This window comes from Anopheles cruzii, chromosome 3, assembly GCF_943734635.1.
Source record: "Anopheles cruzii chromosome 3, idAnoCruzAS_RS32_06, whole genome shotgun sequence".
Classification (NCBI taxonomy): domain Eukaryota; kingdom Metazoa; phylum Arthropoda; class Insecta; order Diptera; family Culicidae; genus Anopheles; species Anopheles cruzii.
The window spans coordinates 77,896,808-77,920,952 of NC_069145.1; the positions used below are offsets into that span (position 1 = coordinate 77,896,808).

At 50.2% G+C, this 24,145-nt stretch overlaps 1 protein-coding gene across 1 annotated transcript; it reads right to left on the reverse strand.

Moving 5' to 3' along the window:
- Positions 1-1,120: 1,120 nt before the first annotated feature.
- LOC128272132 (S phase cyclin A-associated protein in the endoplasmic reticulum) lies at positions 1,121-22,235 on the reverse strand. Its single transcript, XM_053009881.1, has 13 exons — positions 22,145-22,235; positions 21,865-22,052; positions 21,601-21,802; positions 19,480-21,537; positions 17,981-19,415; positions 17,754-17,877; positions 16,759-16,904; positions 5,937-6,082; positions 5,737-5,826; positions 5,037-5,128; positions 3,800-3,964; positions 1,644-1,796; positions 1,121-1,193 (listed from the first exon to the last, which is right to left on the reverse strand). The coding sequence occupies exons 1-13, from the start codon at positions 22,227-22,229 to the stop codon at positions 1,128-1,130; spliced, it is 4,950 nt and encodes a 1,649-aa protein (XP_052865841.1). The 5' UTR covers positions 22,230-22,235; the 3' UTR covers positions 1,121-1,127.
- Between the last annotated feature and the right edge of the window lie 1,910 nt (positions 22,236-24,145).

The window sequence follows — 24,145 nt, forward strand, 5'->3', positions numbered from 1 at the left end:
AAGCAGAGTTGCATTCAGTTTATTGTTCATTGGGATCACTGCGCTGCAAAATAGAACGAACATTGGCAATTTTTATCTTTCAATGTTTGCGCGATGAGGAGTAAGATCTTCAAGTTTAAACTATAGCCCGTGCCAGATGGGCGATAAAAAGAGCTTTGAATTTAAAAAAAAGTGTAATTTAGAGATTACTGTTGGACTGATGGCTCTACCTAGTGTGTGATAGTTTTAGTTGCCTCACTGTACGCTGCCAGGTTTGCCTTATTTGAATCAGTTAGTGGAGGGCTTTACCTTACTACCTTGGTTGACTACATGCTAAAGATTAATCACAGTGTAGTTATGTATTCGAATTCCGACTCGACTCGTGTATGGCCAGCTATCGTCAGCGGCCTAGCAAAAGGTGCTGATGCGCTGAACGGTAATGCGCCGCGTTAGTAGTAGAAGTTAAGTTTTGTGCGATATGTCTCGCGACACGAACGCGCATCAAATGCATCGAAAGTCACGGATGAGTTCATGCATGCCTGTACTTTGGCGTATCGTTTCGATGCACCACCAAACGTGCGCCTTGTCTTACAAGACACTGGGGTTTAATTTCCTTGTTTTTACTTACAGATTGTTCAAATTCGGATTTTGTTTCGGTAATTTTCCACCTTTCGTTTGCGTTCGTGTCGTAAAACTCGCGAGACTAACCTACGGTACTGATTGCTTTTGCAGATATAGAGACGTTGCTTTAACGATCACAAATGATGCGCACGGGCAGGGCAGGACCGAGCAGGGCAGGTTTTGGATGTCCCAGAACTCGGACGTTCGTTTTAACGCTCCCGCGGGGTGAAGCTCACAGCTCACCTTTATAGCTGCCCGCCGTGACCGCGTCCGTTAGCCATTCGGTTCTTCGAGAGCGTCTGGCGGTGACCGGTCTCGTCCCAGTCGGCAACTTTTCTTCTTTAGCGCGACGACCAAATTACGAGCCCACGATTTTATGTCCCAAAACAATCTTCCTCCCATGCGTGCCCATCAAGATGATAGCACATTCGCCGCGATGCGATGTGCAAAAGTGTACCCGGCCGAAGGGAACCCCTTTACGGGTTTTGGCCTTGCGGACGGTTCTGGGCCTTCTTCGCGCGGATCGACTACAGCAATAGGCACACGATTCGATTCTTCTTTGCCATATCGGAGCGTTTATACTCCTCCAGCAGCTACACCCGATGATGGACGACGTGCCGCCACAGACAGGGCGCGACCGGTCACGAAATGCACCGCCGACCACCAACCATCGCAAACGCGATGTTACGCCAAACCCGGTACATGGAAAAAAACACATAAAACAGAGAGTGAGAAAAGGAGTTAAATAATGCTTTAATGCAAAGCGTTTGTCGACCGACCGCGTGTCATTAGCGAAAGGTGGGCCTCAAGCCCGAAGCAACAAAACGAGTCCCCAAAATGAGTCTCCAATTTGCCATTCCTTCACGGGCAGCAATGGGCAAAACACTTTTCGGGTAATTAACTAGCGCCACGATCAGATAAAAACGGAAAGCTCGCGAATACTCACGAGTTTTGATGGGACGGCCGGGTGGAGATTAAAATTTTAATTTTGCGCGATAAACCGAAACCCGCGTCTAACGTCCCGCGAGCCGGCCGACACTTACCTCAACGTTAAAGTCCCTGCCGACCACGGTGCTTGCGCTCGGATTGTCGTGTAATACCGAAACCAACGTCGGGTACGTTATGACATCGAACTGTTTGGGCAGCTTGGCAAGACTCTTGAGCACGCACGTGTACTGATCCGATGTGAGCAGATCCTGCAAGGAATAGAAACAAGAGAACCCAAATCCACATTGGAGTAACTGTACTACAATTTATACACTACACGCCTTCGCCTGTGATCTGTGTATAATCTAAGCCTCTTTAGGATTGCAAAATGACATCGCATCGCCGCCCCGGTACCATCCGTTCGTGCCTAGTCATGGAACCGTACCCACGGTTTAATGGTCGGCAGACCCGACAAATTACAGTGCACGAGAGATGCACCGCCGCGCAGAGTAAACCAAAATATTTTCATCGTTCGCTGGCCGGGTCGAGTGTGGTTACCGACTTATCAGACGGCCGGAATCGGGACGATGACGAAGCGCAAAGCAATCGGACATCTGACATGGCGGTCGTTAGTTGCACTGGCGCTGGTGGTAGTCCATACGCCCATCGTATCCATCGTGTGTTCCGGCGATCATAATGGCGCGGAGCGGATCGGGCATCACGACCCGACACGACCTCCGGTTGTGGGCCGATTTCCTCTAATTATTGTGTAGGTCTTTTCAACTCAACGCATACGTCGGTCGGAAAGAGTATCAAAGGTTCTAACGCACGGACTTGAGGAACTTGAGAGAGCAGGACCTAGTCCAGATAGTGCGGTACCTGGCCACCGTGCATTCGCAGTCCGCCAGATCTCGATGGTTATGAGGACATCAAAGGGCAATTAGCGTCCTTCGCTAGAACTCACCCACGAGTGGCCGTGCACCGCCCATCTTGATCGATCATCAAAAACATAGTATATCGGCACTCTAACCTTCTAACGGAGTGCCCACACTGTGATCCAACGCGGAATTGGCCAATTTGGTAGGCAGCCTCTGGTGATACGGTGAGGCGAGCGCCAACGGAGCCTGCCAAAGCCGCAGACGCAGACACCGACCGACCGCGGCTGACAGGCCCGGCGGCTACGGAACGGAGCAAGCAAAAAAGGGAACAGCAGATAATAATACGTTTTGTTATGGCGATATACACAACACGGCCCGCCCGCCAGCCATCGTGAGTCTTAACTTCTACGCCGATCGCGGGGGCAAGATACCCCAAAGCCAGAGGACAATGGCGGCCTTCGACTTCGGCCGGTTGGTGATCGGAAAGATGTAAGAGAGGCTCGACTCGACGGCGGCACTCCGGAGGGCCTGTGCGGGGGGAGCAGCTCCCTGTGCGCGATCTTTTGGCGGCGTGCACCTTCTTTTCGGCGACTTTGGAGAAGGCTTAGAAGGCCGCAGGAGAAGAAAATGGCCGGCCAATGGCAAGACAGCGCGAGAGAGAGAGACCGACGAAACGGAGAACCAACGGGAAGCCGACCAGCGGAACTTCATGGATGGCGGAAAACATAAACTATACACACATATAGATATGTAAAAGTTAGATTAGGCGCACGTTGAGTGCAGCCAGGCGAGCGAGCGCGGCCGGCCGGCCGGGCGGAATCCACAAGTCATAAAAGTAATTTAGATCGGGAAAATTATTGCGGCACCTAAAAGGCTAATGGAAAGCCATGGCAAGAACTCTAGCCCCAGGAACCCGTTCTTCTCGGAGGTCCACAGGGCCGGCCATCACTCCCACCTGGTGGCGGGCTGGGCCGGTTAAAACTTTTTCGGTGCCATTGTTTCTTTCGGCTGCGCTAGGTTTCGGCCACCAACAACACCGCCGGCACCGGCCGGGGCCACTGTCGGGCCCAAATTAAAAGGGAGCGAAGAAAAAGAACACCCGAATCCGTCGTAAAAGTATGATTGCCAATGCCACGGGTCGGTAGGCTCGTTGGCCGAGCGTTGGCGTTACAAGAAGAAGAGGATGAAAAACCGCCCGCCTAGCCGCCGATAGCTCGCGGGTTCGGTATTCAAAATGGCGCCAGCGGGACGCATTGTTAAGAGATAAGTGGAGCCACACATTCCGTCCAAATGTAATGGACCCCCGCGGCCAGCGATCGATGCTATAGGGCTACTATAGGACAACCACACACCTCCCCCCGCGGTACGGACAACTCGAAGCAGCGTTCACTTACCTGGTTGGTTTTATTATTGGCACAGAAGAAACCCAACGTGGCCGTTAGGTCGATTATCACAGTCTGTGTTTCACTTTTCACGTCCGCCTTCGGGACACAGTACTGCAGTAGGATACTGATGACGTCGAGGAACTTGAGCGATACCGTTTGTTGCGTTAATACTGCCTGTTGAGAGAAAACGATCGGCACGTTAAAGTCAGGCGGGTAGGAAAAATTGTTTCAAATTGATTTTCGATCAAATGTTAGCCACTGCGCAAACGTCAACAGCGTCCCCACGATTCGAGGTGGTATGTCCGAATCAGACACAAACCTTCCATTTCACTAACGCCCCAAAGGTCGGTCATAGATTTGCTGAAGTTTGCGTTGACCGATTTCAGCCACCAAAGCTCTTTCCGTGGTGTCGCAAACACCGGCAAAGAACGTCGACGGACGTCGACAGGTTGTTGGTCGATAAACAACGGCACGAAAGGGATGAAAGTTTATTTACGTTCCGCCCCGGGAAATCACGGGAAAACAGAAGCACTTCTCGAGTGCCGGTGAGGCCGAAAGCCGAAATTCAATCACAAGTTACTCCAACGCGGTAAAGGTAAATATTTTCAAACTCAACGCAAAGGACGCGCTAATTAAACTCGAGTCGAGACGAGTGGTTCAACTCTCCTGCACCAGACGACGACAGTCGAGCCATAAACGATCGATAGCAAACGGGTCGCTCTTGTCGCTAACTAAGTGCTGCTATAAACGGAAGCTTTCTAAGATTCTCCGTTCTCCCGGGGGTCATTCTAATTCCTAATCTAGGTTTATTCTTAAACTCTATCCACCAGAATCCTTTTAGCATCCTGCCGTTGCTGTCATATTTTTTACTTCTTATAGATAATTCAACAAGTCACAGCAAAAATGATTGCTATCTGTTTCACTTGGGCGAACGGAGCGGTCCCATAAACCCGGCTTTACGACAAGTACTGCACGCGAAAAGGCAATATTCGGCGCCGGCAAACGGATACGAATCGTAACCCTTCCAAAGTCACGTGCTAATGGACCCCCGTGGGCCGGCGCGTTGGGAGAGAATTTCATTCATCAAACGGACGCTGAGAAATCGTATCATGAATGGGCACCACCGGTATACAATGAAAGTAAGCGGAAACAGTAAAATCACGCCATAAAACTAAACCGAAACCGAAACGAAACCAGACCGTCTCTGCTAACCCGCCGCTGCCACCCGGCTGCTGGGCCCACTTACCTGGAACGCTTCGATGTCCAGGTTGGCAAAGGTCACCAGAAGATTAAAAGTGGCCGCCGCCAGCGAAGTCGTCCTCGGTGGAATGCTTTCACCTGCAAAACGAAAGAAGCGCCCACCAGAAAGGGGTACAACGGAATGAGTCCAACGGAGACACTTTGTGACGGCGACGGTGCCGCCACCACATGCCGCGGGGTTACTCGGCATTCGGAGGCCGCGTTGCGTATGAGAAAGCTCTGCTCGACCTCGGCTTGATTGTTGTTGGCCAACCATTTCCTGCGCCGGTCAATCTCTTCCCGGAAAGAACGGGATAAAAATCCATGGTGAAGTAAAGCGGCCCAACGACCGCCGCCGCTGCCGCGGCCGCTAACTTCGTGACGCTGGGCTTTATCTGTTAATTAAATGAAGCCATTTCCGGTACCAGACACAACGATCCGGACCCGGCCGGCATGACGAAAAAGCCCATGTCGGCGTAAATGATTAGCAATCGCATGATGTATGGTCAACAAACGGCGAGCAAGATTATCGTCCGCCCGAACCGGGCGCGCCCAGGATGCACGTCGGCACGGTGTTTCAAAGGAGATTAGTAAATTGCTCAAATTAAGCCATTCTCACGTTCGCTGGCTTCTGTTCTTGCGATGTCGGTGGGTTTTTTTTTCGGGCCCGACTTGATCCTTATTTGTCCTGCTAACGATCATCTTACCGATAGGCACGATCGCCGCGTACAGTAGCGACACCGTCCCGAACAGCTCGGTGCTTTGGGCCGTTTGCAGCAGTCTGGTAACATCGGGGCCTGTGAAGCAAGGGAACCGAACAGAAAGGAGTAGTAATTAATATGGTTGCCTGGGGCATGAATGTACGCACGAACTCGCACAGACCGTGCGATCGTAAATGCGATCGTACCTTTAGGACAAATTTCCACCAACTTGGTGAGCAGCCCGAGCGATGCGAGCAACGATAGCACGAGGCTGGTCTGATTCTCGATCGCTTCCTGCACGCTGCTGATCGGCTTCACTAGCGTCTCGATGAGTCCCGTGCTCACGATGTAGCTGCAAGGAACAGGATACACAAAGCGATGAAGAGCATTTAAATATTGAAATATTTAAATTTAAGTACGAAAGAAACATCCTTCCCCTAAAGCAACAGAAACCATCGCCAATAATCACATCAAACGCGACCTAATTAATTATATTTCAATTTTAAAATTGCAGTTTTGATGTCAAAAAGCATTAACGCCCCTCCGAAAGGGTAAGAGGGATTAAATTTGAAACCCAGCCAGCCGCTGGGCTACATTATTCCACTTGGCCCTCCCTGGAGGCATTAAGACTTACGGCTCGGCAATGAAACCCGGCAGAGACGGATTGCTCTTACTAATCGCGCCTCCCGTGTGCCCCTGTGTTCTGTTTTGAAAAGGTTTTCCACTTTTCCAATTCCAGCGACTTGTGAAGAAATCGAAGCACGGAGAACGCACCACCAAAAAAATCCAGTTACGCTTTAGAATCTCAACCGCTGACACCGAATCAACGCGCCAACGAGCAGTTAATAGGGGTGTGGACCGTTTTTTTCTACTTCTTGCCAGAGGGTCGCCGCTTGGACGGTCGCCACCGATACGTGAAGGGGTTGCGCTAGTGGAACACAGTTGACAGTTGACACTTGACAGCGCCGAGCTAATGCGCAGAAAAGTGCAAACACAGAGCGGAATCCGGCGGAAAATATCAGCATGTGCAGTCCCCTATCGCCACCGCCATGCCCTGACGTGAATTCACGCACTTTCCGCCAACGGTGGCCGAGCCGAGCCGAGATTCGGGCACACCGGCTCGTGGGTAGCCTGTCAGCTGCAATCAAGTGTAACAAGAGGACTGCAAACAGCATAATCAGTTGTGAAGAATTAACATATGACATAGGTAAACAAAAACAGCTCTATTTACGCACCGCCCCGAGCCTCGAGGTTGCCGGAGAGTTGACACCGCGAATGAAAAGGGGCTCCTCCGGTCCGGACAGTCCTTTAGCTGTGCCGCAGACCCCTTCTTATCCTCGGTGAGCCACTTGAGATCAGCAACAGACGTGTCCGTGGTTCGATTCGATGGTCCATCGTTCCGTCGGTCCCAAAAAGGATCTGCCCAGCACTCCCATCCAGCATCTAGTCATTAACTAATTTTCAGACTCTTTCGTGACGACGAATCTCTGCCCTCGAGGCTCATTTGCAAACGGTGTCTTGTGATTGCGCAAAAAAATATGTTTACTTCCTTTTCCCATAAAACCCTTCTTTTATCTCTCTCCGGAGCGTACTATTTATTCACGGGCACAGTTACGCCCAAGGCGGTGGCGTTGCTAGCCATCGTCGCCGCCTGAAAATCTTTTTTTCTGCTTCAAAACCAGAAACGGTCGCCTTATTTATTCTCCTTGCCCTTTCGTCTGAAAAAGAGGACCTGTTGGGCCCTACAACAGAAAAAAAGGGTTACACACAATTTCGCAAACATTCGCCACCGAAATGCTCGTGCCAAGGGGCCCCTCGGCCGCTTGCGCAATGACCATGGGTAAACATTAGAACGGTCACAGCTCGGCACGGTCCTCTGTCCGTCGGTCGGTCAGTGTTTATTTTGGTAGGGATTTAAAACAAACCCATAATTTGTATGCAAAAGAGGACCAGCGGCATTAGCCTTCGATGTTAAGCTGCCCAAAATGAAGCCTTTCGCGGTGGACCGTCCAGAAGCATGGGGAGTACCGCATGCGGCTTGCGGTGTTACTAAAAGCAACAAGAACGTATCTGGACAATACGTGATACCTCGGGCAAAATGATGCTCTTTTCAGATGCGTTTGACGAGACTATAGACAGTCGAGGTAATTTACTCACTTTTCCACGTCACTTACAGTCCCAAATGGCTACATAATTGGGTGATGGTTACATTGTTTAAACAAATTGGGACGATTTCTCAACAAAGTGTTAACTTTCTGGTCAAAGCGAAAACATATTCGTAAACTAAATGAAGCACAACATAATGGATTGTTCTATTGGTCATGGCGTACGGTTGAGTGTGGTAATGTTTCGTTTAGATTTCGTCGATTACGTTCATCCCGAACGCAAACTAACGCACTCGGTTACAACAAACCTCCGGCGCTTCAATAATGCTCCATTTCAATTATCGTCCACTTTCGTAATCGGCTTAGTAATTTGAATACAAACTAACGCCGGTTGGCTGCTTCGTACCGGATTTAGTTCCGCACCCGTGGCCGGTGGTATTTATTTGCCGGCCCTTTTTTTTTACGCGATCACACGATCAGAACCTAGTTTGACATAGTGTTGTCGATGATGTTTTCTTTCCATTTGGTGCCATTTTTATTTGCTCAATCCCACCACAACCATTTGGGAGATGGATTTAATTATTATGAATATTAATGCATCCCGATGAGAAACCATGTGCTGGCGGCCGCAACCTTAGACCCTGCTCTGACTGGCGATAATGTAAACAAACCGAGCGTGGATTTAAATTATATGTTCGATTTGTGTTTCTTTTTTTTGCTTTTAATGGAGCCTGTCGAGTTTATCTAGCCGCGAGAGATTACTGTTTCGTTTCATTATAGCAACATGAGCAGCGAGTCCGTTATTCGCCGAGGGCCCACCGTTCGTAGCGCCGAGACCATTGCAGTGGACCGCAGAAGAGTGTGTTACCCATCCGCAGGGGGTTTGAATAATAAAATTGAGTTTTTTAATCAGAAGAAACGTTATCCGTTTGGTTAAGAGTAAGACCTGCTAAGCTCGGATGTTGGTAGTAATGTGGAAGATCTGGCGATCACCAGCCAACCGAAACGTTTATTTGTTGCTTATTAATTTTTAAAATTTTTAATCCGTCCGGTTTTTCTGAAAGAAAACCTTTTTTTAAATCGCACACACAAATTAAATAAATTATCAATTGGTCAATTGATAATTGAAATTTCGAACCTTGAAATCGAACGAAAGGTGCGTTGGCGATCGAATCTTAAAAGATCTGTTTCATGCAAATCACATCAACTAATATCATGGTCGTAATCGTGCCAAGTACGATTAAGAAATAAGGAAGGTTGCCCTTGATGAGCGCCGTTCTGCTGCTTGGTCATTTTGCAACGATTAGAAGCATCGTGAAGGATGTATGCACATCCTGTTAATTGCTGACGATAGCGCACCATCTTCCACAGCAATCCCGACCACCGATCGACGCACCGTGTGCTGTTGTCCTCGGTTCTTCGTCACAGTTCCAAAGTGGTCAGTGTCCCGAGAGCCCTCACAGCACGCAAACCATTCGAAGGGCACGGATTTGTGGCCGAAACGGGATCGCTAAGGGGCTGCTAGGGGACGGACACATCTCGGTTCGGCAACAATGACCAACTCCAGCCTCGAAGCACTCCCCCTCGCTCGTTGAATAAAACAACAAAGCCAACTTGCCGGGGTTGCGTGTGCATGGCCACACGGCGACACCCTCCACAGCACATCGCACGCACAAAGACGACAGTCGCCAACATCGGTGGCCGTTTGGGTATTGATTTACAATTATACCATGTGCTATTTTACCGCCGAGTGATTTTCGAGTGCCAATCCATTGTGCCCCGATCGGGCAGCCGCTTCGGGTCTGGTCAGGGACGTTGCCGTTCAGGGATGTTGCCGTTCAGGGACTTTCCCCCGGCAACTCGGGAGTCTCGGGGCGAAGGAAACGCTCCGTTCCGGCACCCGGGTGTGGCGCCTTGCCTGGTGTGTCAATCCGACCGGCACACAGTGGGACGAAGCGTACCAATCAGAGTGTCATTATTTTACTAGATGATCATGGACCATGTTTAGAGGGTAAGTATCCTTACTGAGCGAAGTAATTTTAGAGATGACTCAACTCTCAACTACTCAATACTCTATTCTACGTCTAAAAAAAACACGATTCGGAAATGGCAGATTAATGGCAATGGCAGACTCTCTGGCAATCTGTTGATCGTATTGACAATCTTGTTAAGATACAGCATTTATTGGCTTGAAATATTGGACGATGTTGGGAAAGCCAAACGCCCACAGTTCGCAGCTTTGCAGCCCTTCCGAGCTGAGACACACAATGGATGCGACAAACCGGAAAACGTAGGCCAGACGGCTTGGCAGAAGCAGACGTCGGGCGGCCACTCAAGTGGATAAACATAAGGTCGGAGCCGGTGCTTAACCCTCCGCGAGCAACGCACCGCGTACGCAGCGAAAGATGCGCACGCGACGCCTTTCCGGACGCTTTCGATTCAAGCTGCCGTCCGAAGCTGAAGTAATGCGGAACTGGGCCCAGGACCGGCACCCAGGATCATCAAATCGGCTGAGGAATGAAAATCATAAATTGATTAGAAAATAGCTGATCTACCTTCCTTACGGACAAAACTGCGGCGTACTCCTGCCCTGGCCACCGATCGATCGGAACTACCAAATTTCACAATAATTCACCGATTTTCCCAATACGTTGAGATTTGATACTGTGAGGCGGTGCCAAACTTTTCCGACTTCTGCGGCGGGGCGCTGGCTGCTGTACCGGCTCTTCCACGTGCCGACGAACCGCAGCCCGCCGGAGGCGCTGGGTGGTGTCTGGCCACGGTGCGGACCCAACAGAACGTGGGTTGCCGGGCGGCCGGGGTTGAAAATTGTGAAATTTCAATTAGCGGGCCCAGATAAAGCCAAATATTTGAACTGATGTTCAGTTTTTCGCTCCGGTAAACCCCGGAGCGTTCCCGCGGCTATCCGCCGTCCCGACCGAAACACAACCGTAACCGAAACCACTCGGTTTCCCATCGGGCCACTGCAAACCCCCAGGGGACCAGGGGACCGGTGCGGAGCAAGGCCGCGGTTCCGTTCGGAGACTGAGACGGTTTCCCGAGCAAACACCGCACCGCAGCTACCGAGGAGCCCGTGGACGTAAGAACTCATCGCATATCTGGTACCACCACTCGTCCTACGCCACCGCCGCTACCGATGGACGGGATTTGTGGGTGCCATGCTAGAATGCTAATGATGTTCACGTGCCCACCCCAAGAGAGGGGGACGCCGGGCGTGTGGGCGGGCACCGTTGAAATGATATCGAATGAATCATCTCTCCTCTCGATCGGGCGAGATTCGCTAACTAAAAGCAAACACCAAACCGAGGACCAGAGGACCGGCACTTGCACCGAGCACAGCCCTCCAATTGCGACGTTGTTTCTGCGGATCAGCCCGGTGAATATTAAATTTGCTATGCTGTCAGCTCCCACAAACGGTACGCGTGTACGCCGACGAGCAGCGGACTGGAGAGCCTTTTTCGACAACCGAAAACCTACTTTCTCGAAAGAAGAGTTAGAGCCACCGACCGGAAGGCACGGGTCCGTAATGAAGAACATACAAGAAAAGGGGCACCACCGTTAGGCATACTTTGCATTACGCAATACGCAGTTACAGCAAGGAACGCGCGCCGAAAACGGTTTCGTGACCCGTGCGGCAGATCTTCCAGTGTCAAATCCTGCAAATAAGATTTGATATCGATGTATGAAAATTATCACGAAACACTTTGTACTTCGATGTTGGAAATTTTTATTCTTAGTTTCATCCATTAAACTCAAAACCGGATCGTTTTAGTTTTGGTTTTCAATTAAATGCGATATTAAACGCTGTTCGGATCCTACAAATTGTTTAGGTAATTGTGACTTAGCTGCCTCGTTGGCGGAGTGTGGATCGATTGGCTCAACTGTCTTCGCCGTGCTAATCAACGGACTAAGAAAAGTGTAAGTTCAAGTTCCGAGGATCTTTCAACTGCCTGAAATTGCTCATCTATCAACAACTTTTTCTGATCATCAACATTTGATAAAAGCTGTTTTATTATATTTGTTCCACAATATCGTCCAGAAGTGCTCCGTATCAGTCCTGATCGTAACCGGATGAAAATCCTCTGTCACCAGCCCTCATAGCCCATAAACGCCGCAGATCCTTTATCCTTTTCTGCTAGCTTCCCTCACTGCTCGAGGGACACCCGTCTCCGTACAGACTAATTTCACCAACGATTTGCATCCAATTCAAGCCGCGCCGCGCACCTGTGTACAATCGTTGGCCGCGCGTGCCACTAATTCATAAACTATCTAGTCGAGAAAAGAGCACACCATAAGGGGGTTTTGGGTCCACTCATCCGTGCACGGCATTTGCGGCACACCGGGACCGTGCCTCTGGAGGTGTCAAATTTCAATAAAGACATCAGCGACGATCATCATCATCGTCAGCAGCAGCAGGAGCAGTCGCGAACCACAACATCTCACTGCCCAAATCTTGATTATATCGTTAAACCACATGAGGCCCAAGCCCGCCGGGCGGGCCCTCGCCGGAACCCTGGAGAGGGACCTCTCGCTGCAGCCAAGGTGATTATCGTTTCCTAATGGGAGAATAAAAGATTGCCCATCTCCCCAGGGGGCCGTATCGGTTGGAGTACCGTGTGCTGTTGCTGCCTCCAGAGCTCGGGTTCCGTTTTTTTTGGCGAAGGGTAACTCTCGGAAGCTGACAGCACCGCACCGATCGACCCCGCTCAGAGGCGCCATGTATCGCAGCATGAGCAACGAGCGGCGAACAGCATGCTGCCGGAACCCAGCGGGTGGTTCCGTGTTTGAAGTGAGCCTGTGGTCCGATTTAAACAAAAAAAACAACAACAGCACAACAACATACACACTCGGAATCAGTCCTGCGGCCACCCACCGATAGGGGGCTGAACCGAACCAAAATTCAACCAAAAAAAAGAACAATAATGTAATAATATAGTGTTGTACACTTTATTTATGAACCATAAGTTGATTTCTCCCGATTGGCCCAAAACGTCCGAGGACTTAATCTCGTAAATGGACCCAATGAAATGGACTCCCTCCCGCGTGTTTATCGATGCGGCGGCGGCGGCAGCGCTTTCGTTTGCGCTTTTAGCAACTGGCGTAAATAAAATCAGTTCCCGTGCGCCATGGGGAGTCCGAGCCGCCCCCCGCCGTGGTCACCGAAGCACCCTCGGTGGGCGAAACCGGAAGGAGAGCGTCGGACAGCGTGTGTGTTGTTACCTCCAGACGCGAGCACGAGAACAGGAGGAGCTCCAGGATTTTGGCAATCCGGGGCCCTGGGACACTGGGCTGGTTTGTTTTCTATTGTGCACGTCCTCAGGTGGACGGACCTGGTAAGCAATTATAACAGCAGGGCAGCCAGTGGCATGGCCAATAGTCAACAACACGCTATGGAAGTTGGAAGGCATTATCGAGTGAGTCGAGGGTGCAAGTAATAAACTAATTGCATCTCCCAAACGGGTCCGCGTAAGCCCACGGTTTCGAAATTGGGATTATTGACTTAGTCAAGGCGCGCTTTGAAGTAACAATGGAGGTCCATCAAACTGGGATGTAATTCGGGCCGGGTACATTATGCATCGATCACTTTGGTCGATTACGCGCACGTATTGTCACCTCGATCAGGGGGTCCGCGGTCCTAAAATAATCTAGCTTTCGAGTTATTGATGATTTTATGTAATTTCCCCTTTAGAGATTTGGATCAAATAAATTCTACGTCTGATGTTGGTGAAGGTTGATAAGCCCTCTAAACCTAAAATCGATACACCGTCACACCCCGTCTGCTCGTAAATTCTCTAAATTCCAATAAAAACCCCAATGAATGTCATAATTTCACCATCTTTTTGGCATCGCTTAATAAAAACAGATCGAACGCTCAGCAGAGGGTCGTCGAGTTGCGCACCGAGTTGGCCGGTACGCAAATTATGGGTTTACCTCACGCCTCCCCGGAGCGGGGACGGAATAGACACATCAATCGAATCATTCGCAACCCACAGGACGGCCGAGAAGTTGTTTTTTCCAGCCCCCTTCCGAGCCCTTTTTGCCGAACACGGAACTCTAAATCACGGAACGCAAGAAATTATCAACTCAACCCGATACAGACATTACTTGTCATTAGTTGATAGTGCCAACACACCCCTAAAACCTGCCCCCGGGCCCACGAAGGTTCGGGTTCCGGCACCCGGAACGAACCCCTTTTACGGAACGGGGTAGATAAAACTTTCCGAACCAGTAAAGTGCAACATATGCAAAACCCAAACTCACCGAGCACTGGGCGAACTGGGCGCAGTAACGTGACATATGCAAACAATAGATACGGGATGAGCAGCGCCGGCGAGGGGAACGCGGCCGGGCTACGCTTTAAACCTCGCCAGCCCTCGTACTTTTCACCCTGTTTTCCAGTTTCCTCCGCCCGGCCCGGTTTCGGTAGTGCAAGTTCGGTAGTTTATTGTGCCAGGGATTCACACTACATCATGCCAGAACCGATGACACACCGAAAGGGGGCGACAGTCGGTGGATTAAGGATGCTACCGAGAGCCTCGACGCGGTAGTTGATTATCGTTACGTTTTTTTATCTGTCTTCTCGATTATAATTTAACTACGATATAATTAACATGTTGCCGAGTAAAAGTGGCCTCCTCATGGATGGGCTGACGTGAGCTGAAGCGAATGGTAGCGGTGCTGCCGTTTGTTTTTTTGTTGCAACAATCCCAGCCGGGGGTGTGTCATTAATATTCCAATAAGCCCAGATCGATGCTGCGCATGACGCCGTGGTGGAATACCCATTTTTCATTTCCCCCAAATGGAGGACGCTTTCCATGTCTTTAAGAAGAACAATTCCGTCTTCGGTGGTCCCTCGGTCGGCCATACATTGTTAATGTATTTTTCCGTCAATAAAAGATTGCACCGGATCCGCCTCGCCGCAGCCATCAGCCGTCATCGGCATTCCCAGTGTTCCGCACACAAACCAAAACAACATCGGTCGGTGCCGCCACTCGACGACATATGCACATGATGCACGTTTCACAAATCATCCCCACTTTCCGCGCATTGTTGAGAAGCATTAAAAATGTACTTTTAACCAGACTGCCGATGAGAGGGTCCATTAGTTTCACCGCACACACACACACACCCGGCTGGTTGCTGCTGCAAAAGCGCCATCCAAGCGTTCCCCACTTGACGTGCGCGGCGTTTCTCGTATTTTATGCATTTTGGCGGAAGGAAAAATGGGAAGAAAATCGACAGGGAAAAAAGCGAATTTTACCATACCACCGTGAGAGGTACGGCCGGTCCCAGGGCCGGTGTGTGTATGTGTAGTATGTTAACACATGTTTTCAACGCTTCACGGTTTAATGGCGGTACGGTGGCAGTCCAAGGGGGCCTACACCTTTCTTCGCGTCCTTTATCTCTTGGCCACGGCCCGGGACCGCGCAAACACCGGGCGCCTGCATCAGCAGCAACAGCAGCAGCAGCATCATCGTCATCATCAGCCTCATTTCACAAGCAGCATAAATTGAACGTGATGAAAGGGCAGTTTTCTTTCTGGCCGGCGCATCTCGTAAAACTGTCAGCTGGGCCCGTAAAGTAACCGTAACTGATTGGTCGAAATTGATTGGAAGTGCACCGATGCACTCAATCGATGGGGTCGAATGTGTGTTTTGAAGTGTTCGATTTTTTTATCGTTCGCGCCCGTCAACAGTAATCCAAATTAATAAAGTGACGCCAATGTGGGCAACATTGTATTGACATAGAAAAAGTATGATTGAATAAACTAGAAGCAAACTAGTTTATTTTCCGCGCCCAAATGGTTCGAAGGCCCTTTGGAAAATGCACTTTCCGTCGCTGACACGCCGTGTGTGGTCTGCACCGGAACCACGTCTGCGTGTCTGTCTGTCTGTCAATTTTCAACTTCTCAAGACCCCTTCACACTATCTCGGCGCGGATCGCGATCGGCTTACGAACGACCGCCCAGCCACCCAGAAGCGGCTTCGATCGCCTATTTGTTTCCTTCCTCAAACGACGACGCATCAATCAACTCTCTTCCCCGGGAAATGCATCCCATATGGTCTCTCGGATGCCACGGAACTACTGCCGGCTAAGCGGCAGCATTTACGTTCTGCTCCGAACCTCACTGAAACTACTGAATGAATTCGAATTGAACGAAAATAATCTATTTTGGATCGCTAGAAAGTTTTTTTTTTTTCGCTCGAGTTCAAAGATAAACAGGTTGTCAAAAGCAGCTGTTGAACGTTATAAGGTTGGACCGGACATTTTGTATTAAAAGATTCCTTAGTCTTCATAAAAATATTCCTTAACCTGTTAAAAGCGTGTAAAAACATTATGTACGTTTATATAGTGAAACAAAAATAATCTCTGTCAGCAATGCTTATCTGGAATTCCGTGATGCAAATTTCATATTCACTGCCTCCGGGTTGCGATTTAGTTTGGAATAAGTTTTCTCTTACTTTTTTGCACAGTCAAACTAAAATCATCCTTTTGATGCCAAAATGGTTGATTTTTGAAAATGGAGCGCATCGATTCATCACGAACAGCAGTACACGGCGGGCGAAACAGGTGTGTCTAGTGACCCATTCACAATGAAATCAACCCTCCAGAGCCACACGCATAATCTATTTTAAAGCCACGGACGCCATCGCACGAACGGATAACAGGGCTAGACGACTTTCCATCTAGTAACCATCGACTCAGTCCTGCGGTTCGGAAGTAAATAGTTCTGTAGAACAAGAATGTATATAGACGAGCCTGGCGCTCGCTCACACACTATCGCACAGCTTACCCAGGGGGAGATATTTTTCTTGGCGATGTGTTTGTGAGATCCTGCGCGGTGATGGTGCCGCAAAGGTGTGCACCAACACAGCCAACGCTTTCCCACATCCCCACTTACCTCAGAAGATCCGGAAGGCGTTCCGCAACCTTTGGGTGTGTCGTCTGCTTCGGCGGGGGACTAGTCGGCAAAAGGGCCACCGTGCACGCGAGTATCAGCTCCGTCGATAATTCCACCGGGAACAGGGCATTCTTTTCTTCCGGTGTCTGCCACCGGTACGGTTCGAGGGGGTTTGCGAAACGAAAACGTAAAAATGGAAAAATTATCATCAAATTCGTTGCGTTCCAAATCACATTTTGGAGACATAACCAAAAGCACTGTCACACTATATGATAAGTAAAAGAGACGATAACTTTATTCCCTAGCGAACAGCGTAGGCCATGAACTTGCACTTTGAACTTCTCCATCAAAAAGGATACTTTCAAAATAAACGATGGACAGTAATCGTACAGCAAATGTCAATCCTAAATGTTTCCTCAGTCAAACAACTTTTATTATTAATTTTTAATGATAAAATAGCTGCACTAAGTCACTTTTGCAGCTTCACCAAACGCATTAAATGTTTACGTGGAAAAATTGTCAAAAATGTTGCAGATGTTATTGATCTGCAATGATTAAAACAAAGGCGATTGCAACCAAAATATCAACGATACATTCCACGTTCCATTAACATTAAGCATCTTGTCGACCAGCGTTCAACACACCATTCAATAATAATTTACGATTTATGTCTTTTAAACGATTTGTATACACCAAACATTCTCCAAACTATTGTTTCCCACCGATCCGCTTCAGTTCGCAATTCATACATTCGCGCGCCACTAGAAAGTGTTGCTACAATATCCGTATCGGTCGAACAAAAACCATTACTTTAAAGTAAACAATGACGCTAGGTTGTATAAACAAGGCCGAAACTTTCCCACCGTCAAGATCCACATTCGAGAATATGTTGGGCGAATCCTTCGTGGAATTTCCCATCGGTTTCGCAAGATTTACGAAACCCAAATAACTTATTCAATCAACAAAATGTCAGTAAGCAAAAGGTGTAAATGTACCTTCATTGCCGTCTGCAGGGCATCTAGTAGAATTAGTATAGAACTTCCCAACACGGCGTGACGGGCAATTTGCGGACACAGCGTGCAAGCATTCCGATAAAGCTGCACCGAAAGAACAACAGCCCTGGAACGAGAGATGAAAAATGGAATTTATGAGCATATATTCGGCCTCAAAATCTGGTATTTATTATTTAGTAGTGTTAAATTATGTTACGAATTCCACCTACTTTCTGGAAACGTCCGTCCCAGGACTTAGGCCACTTTCGATCACCGTCGCGATCGTTCCCAAACCGTCGAGCAACCAGAGCGACTGAAAATCGGCCACTTCCGCCTTCGCGATCAAGCGCAGCAGCTGACCGATCGGTCTCTCGACACCGAGCGTGCCGGAGCCTCCCTTCGCGACGGTCCCGAGTAGCCTCGGCACTTGACTCTGCTTTCGAATCGATGGTGCCAGCGGGGTCAGCTCGGCCAGATACTCCTCGGCAGCGCTCGTCAGTTTTTGGCGCAACTTTTTCACCCTTTTCCGGTTGACCCTACGCTTCCCATCTCCGCTACACGCGGCCCCGACGACGGAACCATCCCTCTCGCTGACGCTCGAAGTATCCTCATCGTGATCTTCGTTCCGCAGCTCATCAGCACTGCGGCTTGGTATGGTGGCCAACTCGACTGCCCGTTGACGGATTTGCTCAATGTTTTCCTCGTGCCGCCGTGCCGATTCCTGTTGTTTCTGGATGATCTTCCGCTGCAGTTCCTCGGTCGTAGCGAGCTTCTGCGCCTGCAGGGCCTGTAGCCGTTCCTCGCGATCGCGCGCCTTCTCACGGGCCAACGCTTGCCGCTGGCGTTCTTTCTGCTCCTGCATCTTGCCGACCCGCTTCTCACGCTCGCGTCTATTGTCGCTCATCTGCTGCAGCTTCTTCTGGCGCTCCTGTTCGATCTCCTGCCGCCGCCGCTCCACGGCCGCCTCTTTGGCGGCCTTCTCTTCTGCCCGCTTCTGACGCTCCGTCTCGAGGTCCTGAAGCCGAACTTCCTGTTCCTTCCACGACTCCATGAAGTCCAGGCGCTTGTTCTGCGCCTCCAAGTTCTTGATGAACGCAATCTCCTTCAGCTTTTCCTCCTCATCGTGCGCCTTCTTGATCTTGTCCTTCAGATACTGCGACCGATTTTCGGCAGCCCGTTGCAACCGTTCCTCCATCCGGAGACGCTTCGTTTCGATAAGACACTGTTTGGCCGCTTTGACGTCCTCAACGCGTGCGAGCAACTGCTGGATCTTTAGGGCTTTCTCCTTCTGCAGCGCCTGTCGCTTCTCCAAAGCACGCGCCTGTTTGGCTTGATACTTTTTCAACGTCTCATGCAACGATCGACGCCGCGAAGGGCTGGACAGTTTGGCGTGCAGCTGCTGCGCCCGACCCGGATGCCGCGCCACGATGGCCTTCAGGGTGTCCAAAGTACGTGCCCGCTCAACCCAGCTCATTTCGGCCAGCACCGCTTCGTAGCGCATTTCGAGCGTAATGTCTTCATCCGTGGCAACGGCCCCGTTCACGGTACCGCCCTCGATACCCGACGGCCCTCGATCCGTTCCACTCTCCACCGTACCGTCCGTGTCCTCAAAGTCGATAATTGCCTCGCAATCCGTTTCATCCGTTTCAGTATCGAAATCGATTTCTGAAAAAAGGTTAATATTGTGTTAAAAAGGGCGTAACTCGCATTTTACTCGCTTCCAACATACCCGTATTCTCCAGCTCGCGGATCTGTGCCTCCAAGCTTTCCTGCTCCTCGAGCAGTTTGCGCTGATCCTCATCACTCTCCATGTCGTCACGTTCCTGCTCTTCTTCGTGCTCGTCGCTGGTGCTGTGGCTCAATGCTTCGCCGTTGCTCATGGCCGGCAACCTTCGTTTGCCACCGGGGAGGTCACTCGTTTCCTGCAGGCACGTTGCATACAAACTCTCGATGGTAGCCGTAACCAGATTCGTTTGAATGTTCATGTCCACTTTGTTGAACTGCACTACTTGGTCCACTTCCGGTTCCGTTGGACCGTCGGACGCGTTCCGCCCAACGGTGGCACTCTGCGACAGAGCAGCCGCCGCCGGTGACTCTGGCTTGTCCGTGCCCTTGGATTTAAGCTTTTCGCTCCGCAAGAACTCCTTGTGCAGCGTTTTCAGTTTCAACCCCGTCAGATCGGACTTTTGCCGTGACACCGACACTCGGTTAACCGTGGCAGGCACTTGTTGCCGACTTTTCACGTTCGCATTGCTCGGCCGCAGTGGCAATACCGGCTGGGCAGTAGCTATCGATGATTTAACCATTTTCGTGGCTCCTGACGTAATGGGCGCTTGCGATGGTCCGTTTGGTTTCGATTGCACTACTGTCGACGATTTCTCCACCGCACTTTGCTGCGCTTGCTTTGGGCCTCGTGCGCTTTCACTCGCGTTTGCGGCGCTTGACGGCTTCTTGGGCGCTTCATTTTGTCGTTCCTCCATTTTCGTACCGTTTTCATCGAGCAGTGCCAACGTCGGTAGACTTGCGTAACCCGATGGTTGGTTGAAGCGCGTCGCCCAAAGTAAGCTCGATCGACGCTTAGTTTTCACCGTGTACCATCCATCGTTGTTGGCCACGTCGGACGATGGCATAGTTTTCGGTTCCGAACGCCGTCCAGCGCTGCCTGCAGATGCGGGCACCCGCGGTGGTTTCCGTTCTGCACCGATGTTGGTAATAGAACTACGTGACCCCAACCGCTCGGATGATCCAGCCTTCAGGGTGGAGCTGGAACTGTGTACGTCTTCCTTCGAGCGGTTGCCCAGCAAGGACAGCTTTGTAGTGGAACGTCTCCGAGAATCTTCAACGTTAGGCATAAACTTCGTTCGACCCACCGTCGAAACCTCGATCATCGTTTTCGAGCGAACTGCTAATCGCGACCGGTCGGCCAACGTACCGCCGCCAAGTGACCCGTTCTTTGGCAGATACGGTTGTTTTAAGCCATTTCGGTTTCTTGCCGATGACGACGCAACCAGGGACGGAGTAGTCGCACTTTTACTCGGGAGATTAATCGCCTGTTTCATGTTCGAGTGCGCCACGGCAGAAGCGGTGGCCGATTTGCGTACCACTCCGGATGGGCCGGTTCCAGGGCGCGGCTTAACACCGGCCACCGCCGGTGCCTTTGCCGGCGAAGCTACCGACTTAACGGCGACCAGACCCATGCGGGGCGCAACGGACGCAGCTTTCGTTGGACCGATCGGGGCACACTTCGTTGGACACAATTTACGCGCCAACGATTGATCGCCTTTCGCTGGATCGTGAGGCTTCGTTTGATCTTGTGGCACTTTCTTCTCGTCCACCTTCAGTACATTTGCGGCCAAGGTCTCGTCCTGAGGTTTTTGACTCTCTTCCATTTTCGGCTCCAGCACGATGTCACCGGTGGGCAGTGGGACGGCCATAGTGGCGGTATCCTCCCGTTTGGCGTACTTCTCCAAATACTCCACCAACGTAAGATTCTCATCTTCCAGATTCGTTTGCGTGTACTGATCAAGCTTCAGCACGTACGATTCTATCGGTACGCAGTTGAAGACGGCTCCGCTAGGATCACTGGGTGGCCCGGAAGGATCACCTCGGGCGGTCGCTTTTGTCGGTTGCTGAGCTTTCTTGTTGAGACTCTCGGTAGAGGAGTGTGCTTTCCTCGGTGAGCAATTACGGGCCGGATCTTCGGCCGCCGAGCAGGGACTGTTTTTACCGGAAAAACTGGGACTAGATTTACCGGACACTCCCGGGCTGGAAATAGGCTTGCGGACACCTGCGGAGGGCGAATATTATTAGAAAACGTTAGGAGATTCCGGATCCCTTCGCAGGTACGTACGTGGTACAGGGTTACTCTTGCGCACTTCCCACGCCAGTGAGAGCGGTCTCTGTGGCGAGGGCGTAGCCTCATAATCCCACGATACCTTGAACCACTCGGCCAGCGCTTTGAAATCTCTAATATAGTTCTCCAGCACCAATATTGTCTCCTTGCACGACGAGAGATTCTCGTAGCCTTCCACCGTCTTATATATCTCATTGATCTGTGGGAAACAGGGAAGTTAGCTATAGACGACCCCTGGTCGACACCTGGTCAAATACATACCGAGCGATCCAGGTTGCCGAAGAGAAAAGCCCAGTACCGAGCCTGAAGCTCCGACTTCTTATCCCGTCCCGTCGAAGCGCTTCTCACCCGAGGTCCAGATTTGCTGGACGATTTCGACTGTTGGGGCGACAGATACGGCTGAATCGATCGCTGCCGGACACCTACCGGTGGCCGTTTTGGAGGGCCTCCTGTGCCGTGGTAGTAAGAATACAATCAACAGGAAGAGAAATAATTTCCGGTGCAGCACTCGCTACGACGCAGTAACGGTAGCGACACTTACGGTGCGTTTCACCACCATCATCCGACAGGTGGTAGAAATTTTTCGCCTCCTTGCCCTCCTGATTGAAATATTTTCGATTTTCCATTTACTTACGCAAGACACTATCTTCATTAGTTAAACTAAACAATCTGTTACGTTACGACGCGACCACACGGCACCCGATGGATTCGAGTCCGAGTGATCCGAAACGAACATGTGCGGAAGATGCACAAAGAATCATACAGAACCGCAGGACAGCTAGTATTCCTTATTTGGAAGTTGTTTCGCTCGCCGTTCGATCGCTTACACTGATCAATGACGTCTCCGCTCGTAAAACACACGTAACCGGTAAATTAATTGCTCCTGCCTTCTGCCAAAAGCAACCATTGGAAAACATTGAACTTTACACAACACGCAAAAAGCATACAGCTGCTATAGCAGCTTCAGAGTGGGAAAGTACCCGCTGGAAACCAAGGCAACAAAAATACGACAAACGGTAGGGGACAATGCTTTGTTTACTGGTTTACTGCGTTCTGATGCGTTCCTGAACGTCGTCCGGATTGTTGCATATCCGACAGACTTTACGGACAATCTCAAATACATTGCTTCCATCCACTAAACCCAAACCACCACCCCAAAGGATTGAGAATTGATCGTTTTTACCATCAGCAGCAAGAACTTATTTATTTTCCCCAAGCAAAACAAATTAAATGCTTGTGGATCGCACGTTTATACTCGCGAGTTGTGGGTCGCTCACGTTTATACTTGCGGCTTGGGGTGACAGATGTGAGTTGTTTTCAAAATGAACGTTGAATAGTTGGGCTTATTATTTTATCACGCTTTCATCATGATTCGAAATCGTGTTCGTAGGTCAGCAAACAGTTCCACTGGAGTTCCTCAATCTGGGAAATGAAGACAAAACTCTATTGAGTTAAAATAAATCCATCCCCCACAAGTGCATTTACGGTTATCGGGAGTTAAGTGATCTTAAGTTTTCGTTCAAATTGACCAGCGTTTGTTGGAGAAAGTGCCATCGGTTAGGTCACAATCCTTTGCAGGAGAACGTACCTTAGCGGTTGCGGTGCTGCGGAAAGGTGTGGACCATTGGTAGAAAAGATATCACAGCATCCATCGTCAAAACGCTAAGAAAACCACCGGTCGGGTGTTGCCGTCGAATTCAGAACGAAATTCCGCACAGTTGTAGTAATGCCATCCGTAAATATGTGGGCTGCAAATGGACACTGCTGCTGCACTGAAGGATGATGGGCTACGGCTTCACGGTCTAGAAATGCCGTAGACACCATCTGCATCCTCCAGGTTGCTGGCAACGTCGAACCTCCAGGTTGCTGGCAACGTCACGCAGACACTGCTTTATCCCGTCCTCTGCAATGAAAGGTGGCAAATGTGTTGAAGCTCTCTTGGTAATATATTAGTTTCGGTCAGTTTAACTAACCTATCCCACGGTGCCAGTACTCCCCGGTACTATCCATAGGCTGCGTGGGAACGGGAGTCGTAGGCAAGGAAAACACCGTTGTGTTGTCGAGAAGGATCCCCCGTATCACTCCTCTAAAAACACCCATGACTTCGTTGATCCACTCCCGGCTGTTTGGGTATTTTTGCCCAATTTGCTCGATCTGCATAACGATCGAGCGAATGGCATTCCGGGCTTCTTCTTCGAGAGCCTGCCATTGGACACGATCTCTCTGGAGCAACGGCGTGTTGCGATCGACGTTGCAGATAGCTGGAGCCTGATGAACGAGATGGAAACGATGCATCTGCAAGGACAACATTACACTATTAACACCATCAAGTAAGTAATCACCTCACCCTATGCTTACGATTGTTTATTTCTTCTGGTCGATACTAGTTGTGTAACGATTGTCCGGATCTGATGACGTTACTGAGCAATCTGCCGAGAGTATCTGCCGGAGCCGGAGCACATTGGGAGAGACAAACACATTATTAAGCGCACCACGAAGTAAGGTTATGCTCCCTCAATAGCTACCAGAATGTGTGCTGAAA

Excerpts from the sequence above, each read along its gene's own strand:
- LOC128272132 (XM_053009881.1), bottom strand. The coding sequence starts at position 22,229 with ATGGAAAATCGAAAATATTTCAATCAGGAGGGCAAGGAGGCGAAAAAT. Across the intron at positions 1,797-3,799 it reads CCAATAATAAAACCAACCAG|GATCTGCTCACATCGGATCA; the intron begins GTAAGTGAACGC and ends TATTCCTTGCAG. Across the intron at positions 1,194-1,643 it reads GCAGGGACTTTAACGTTGAG|CTGCTGGAGGAGTATAAACG; the intron begins GTAAGTGTCGGC and ends CATCGGGTGTAG.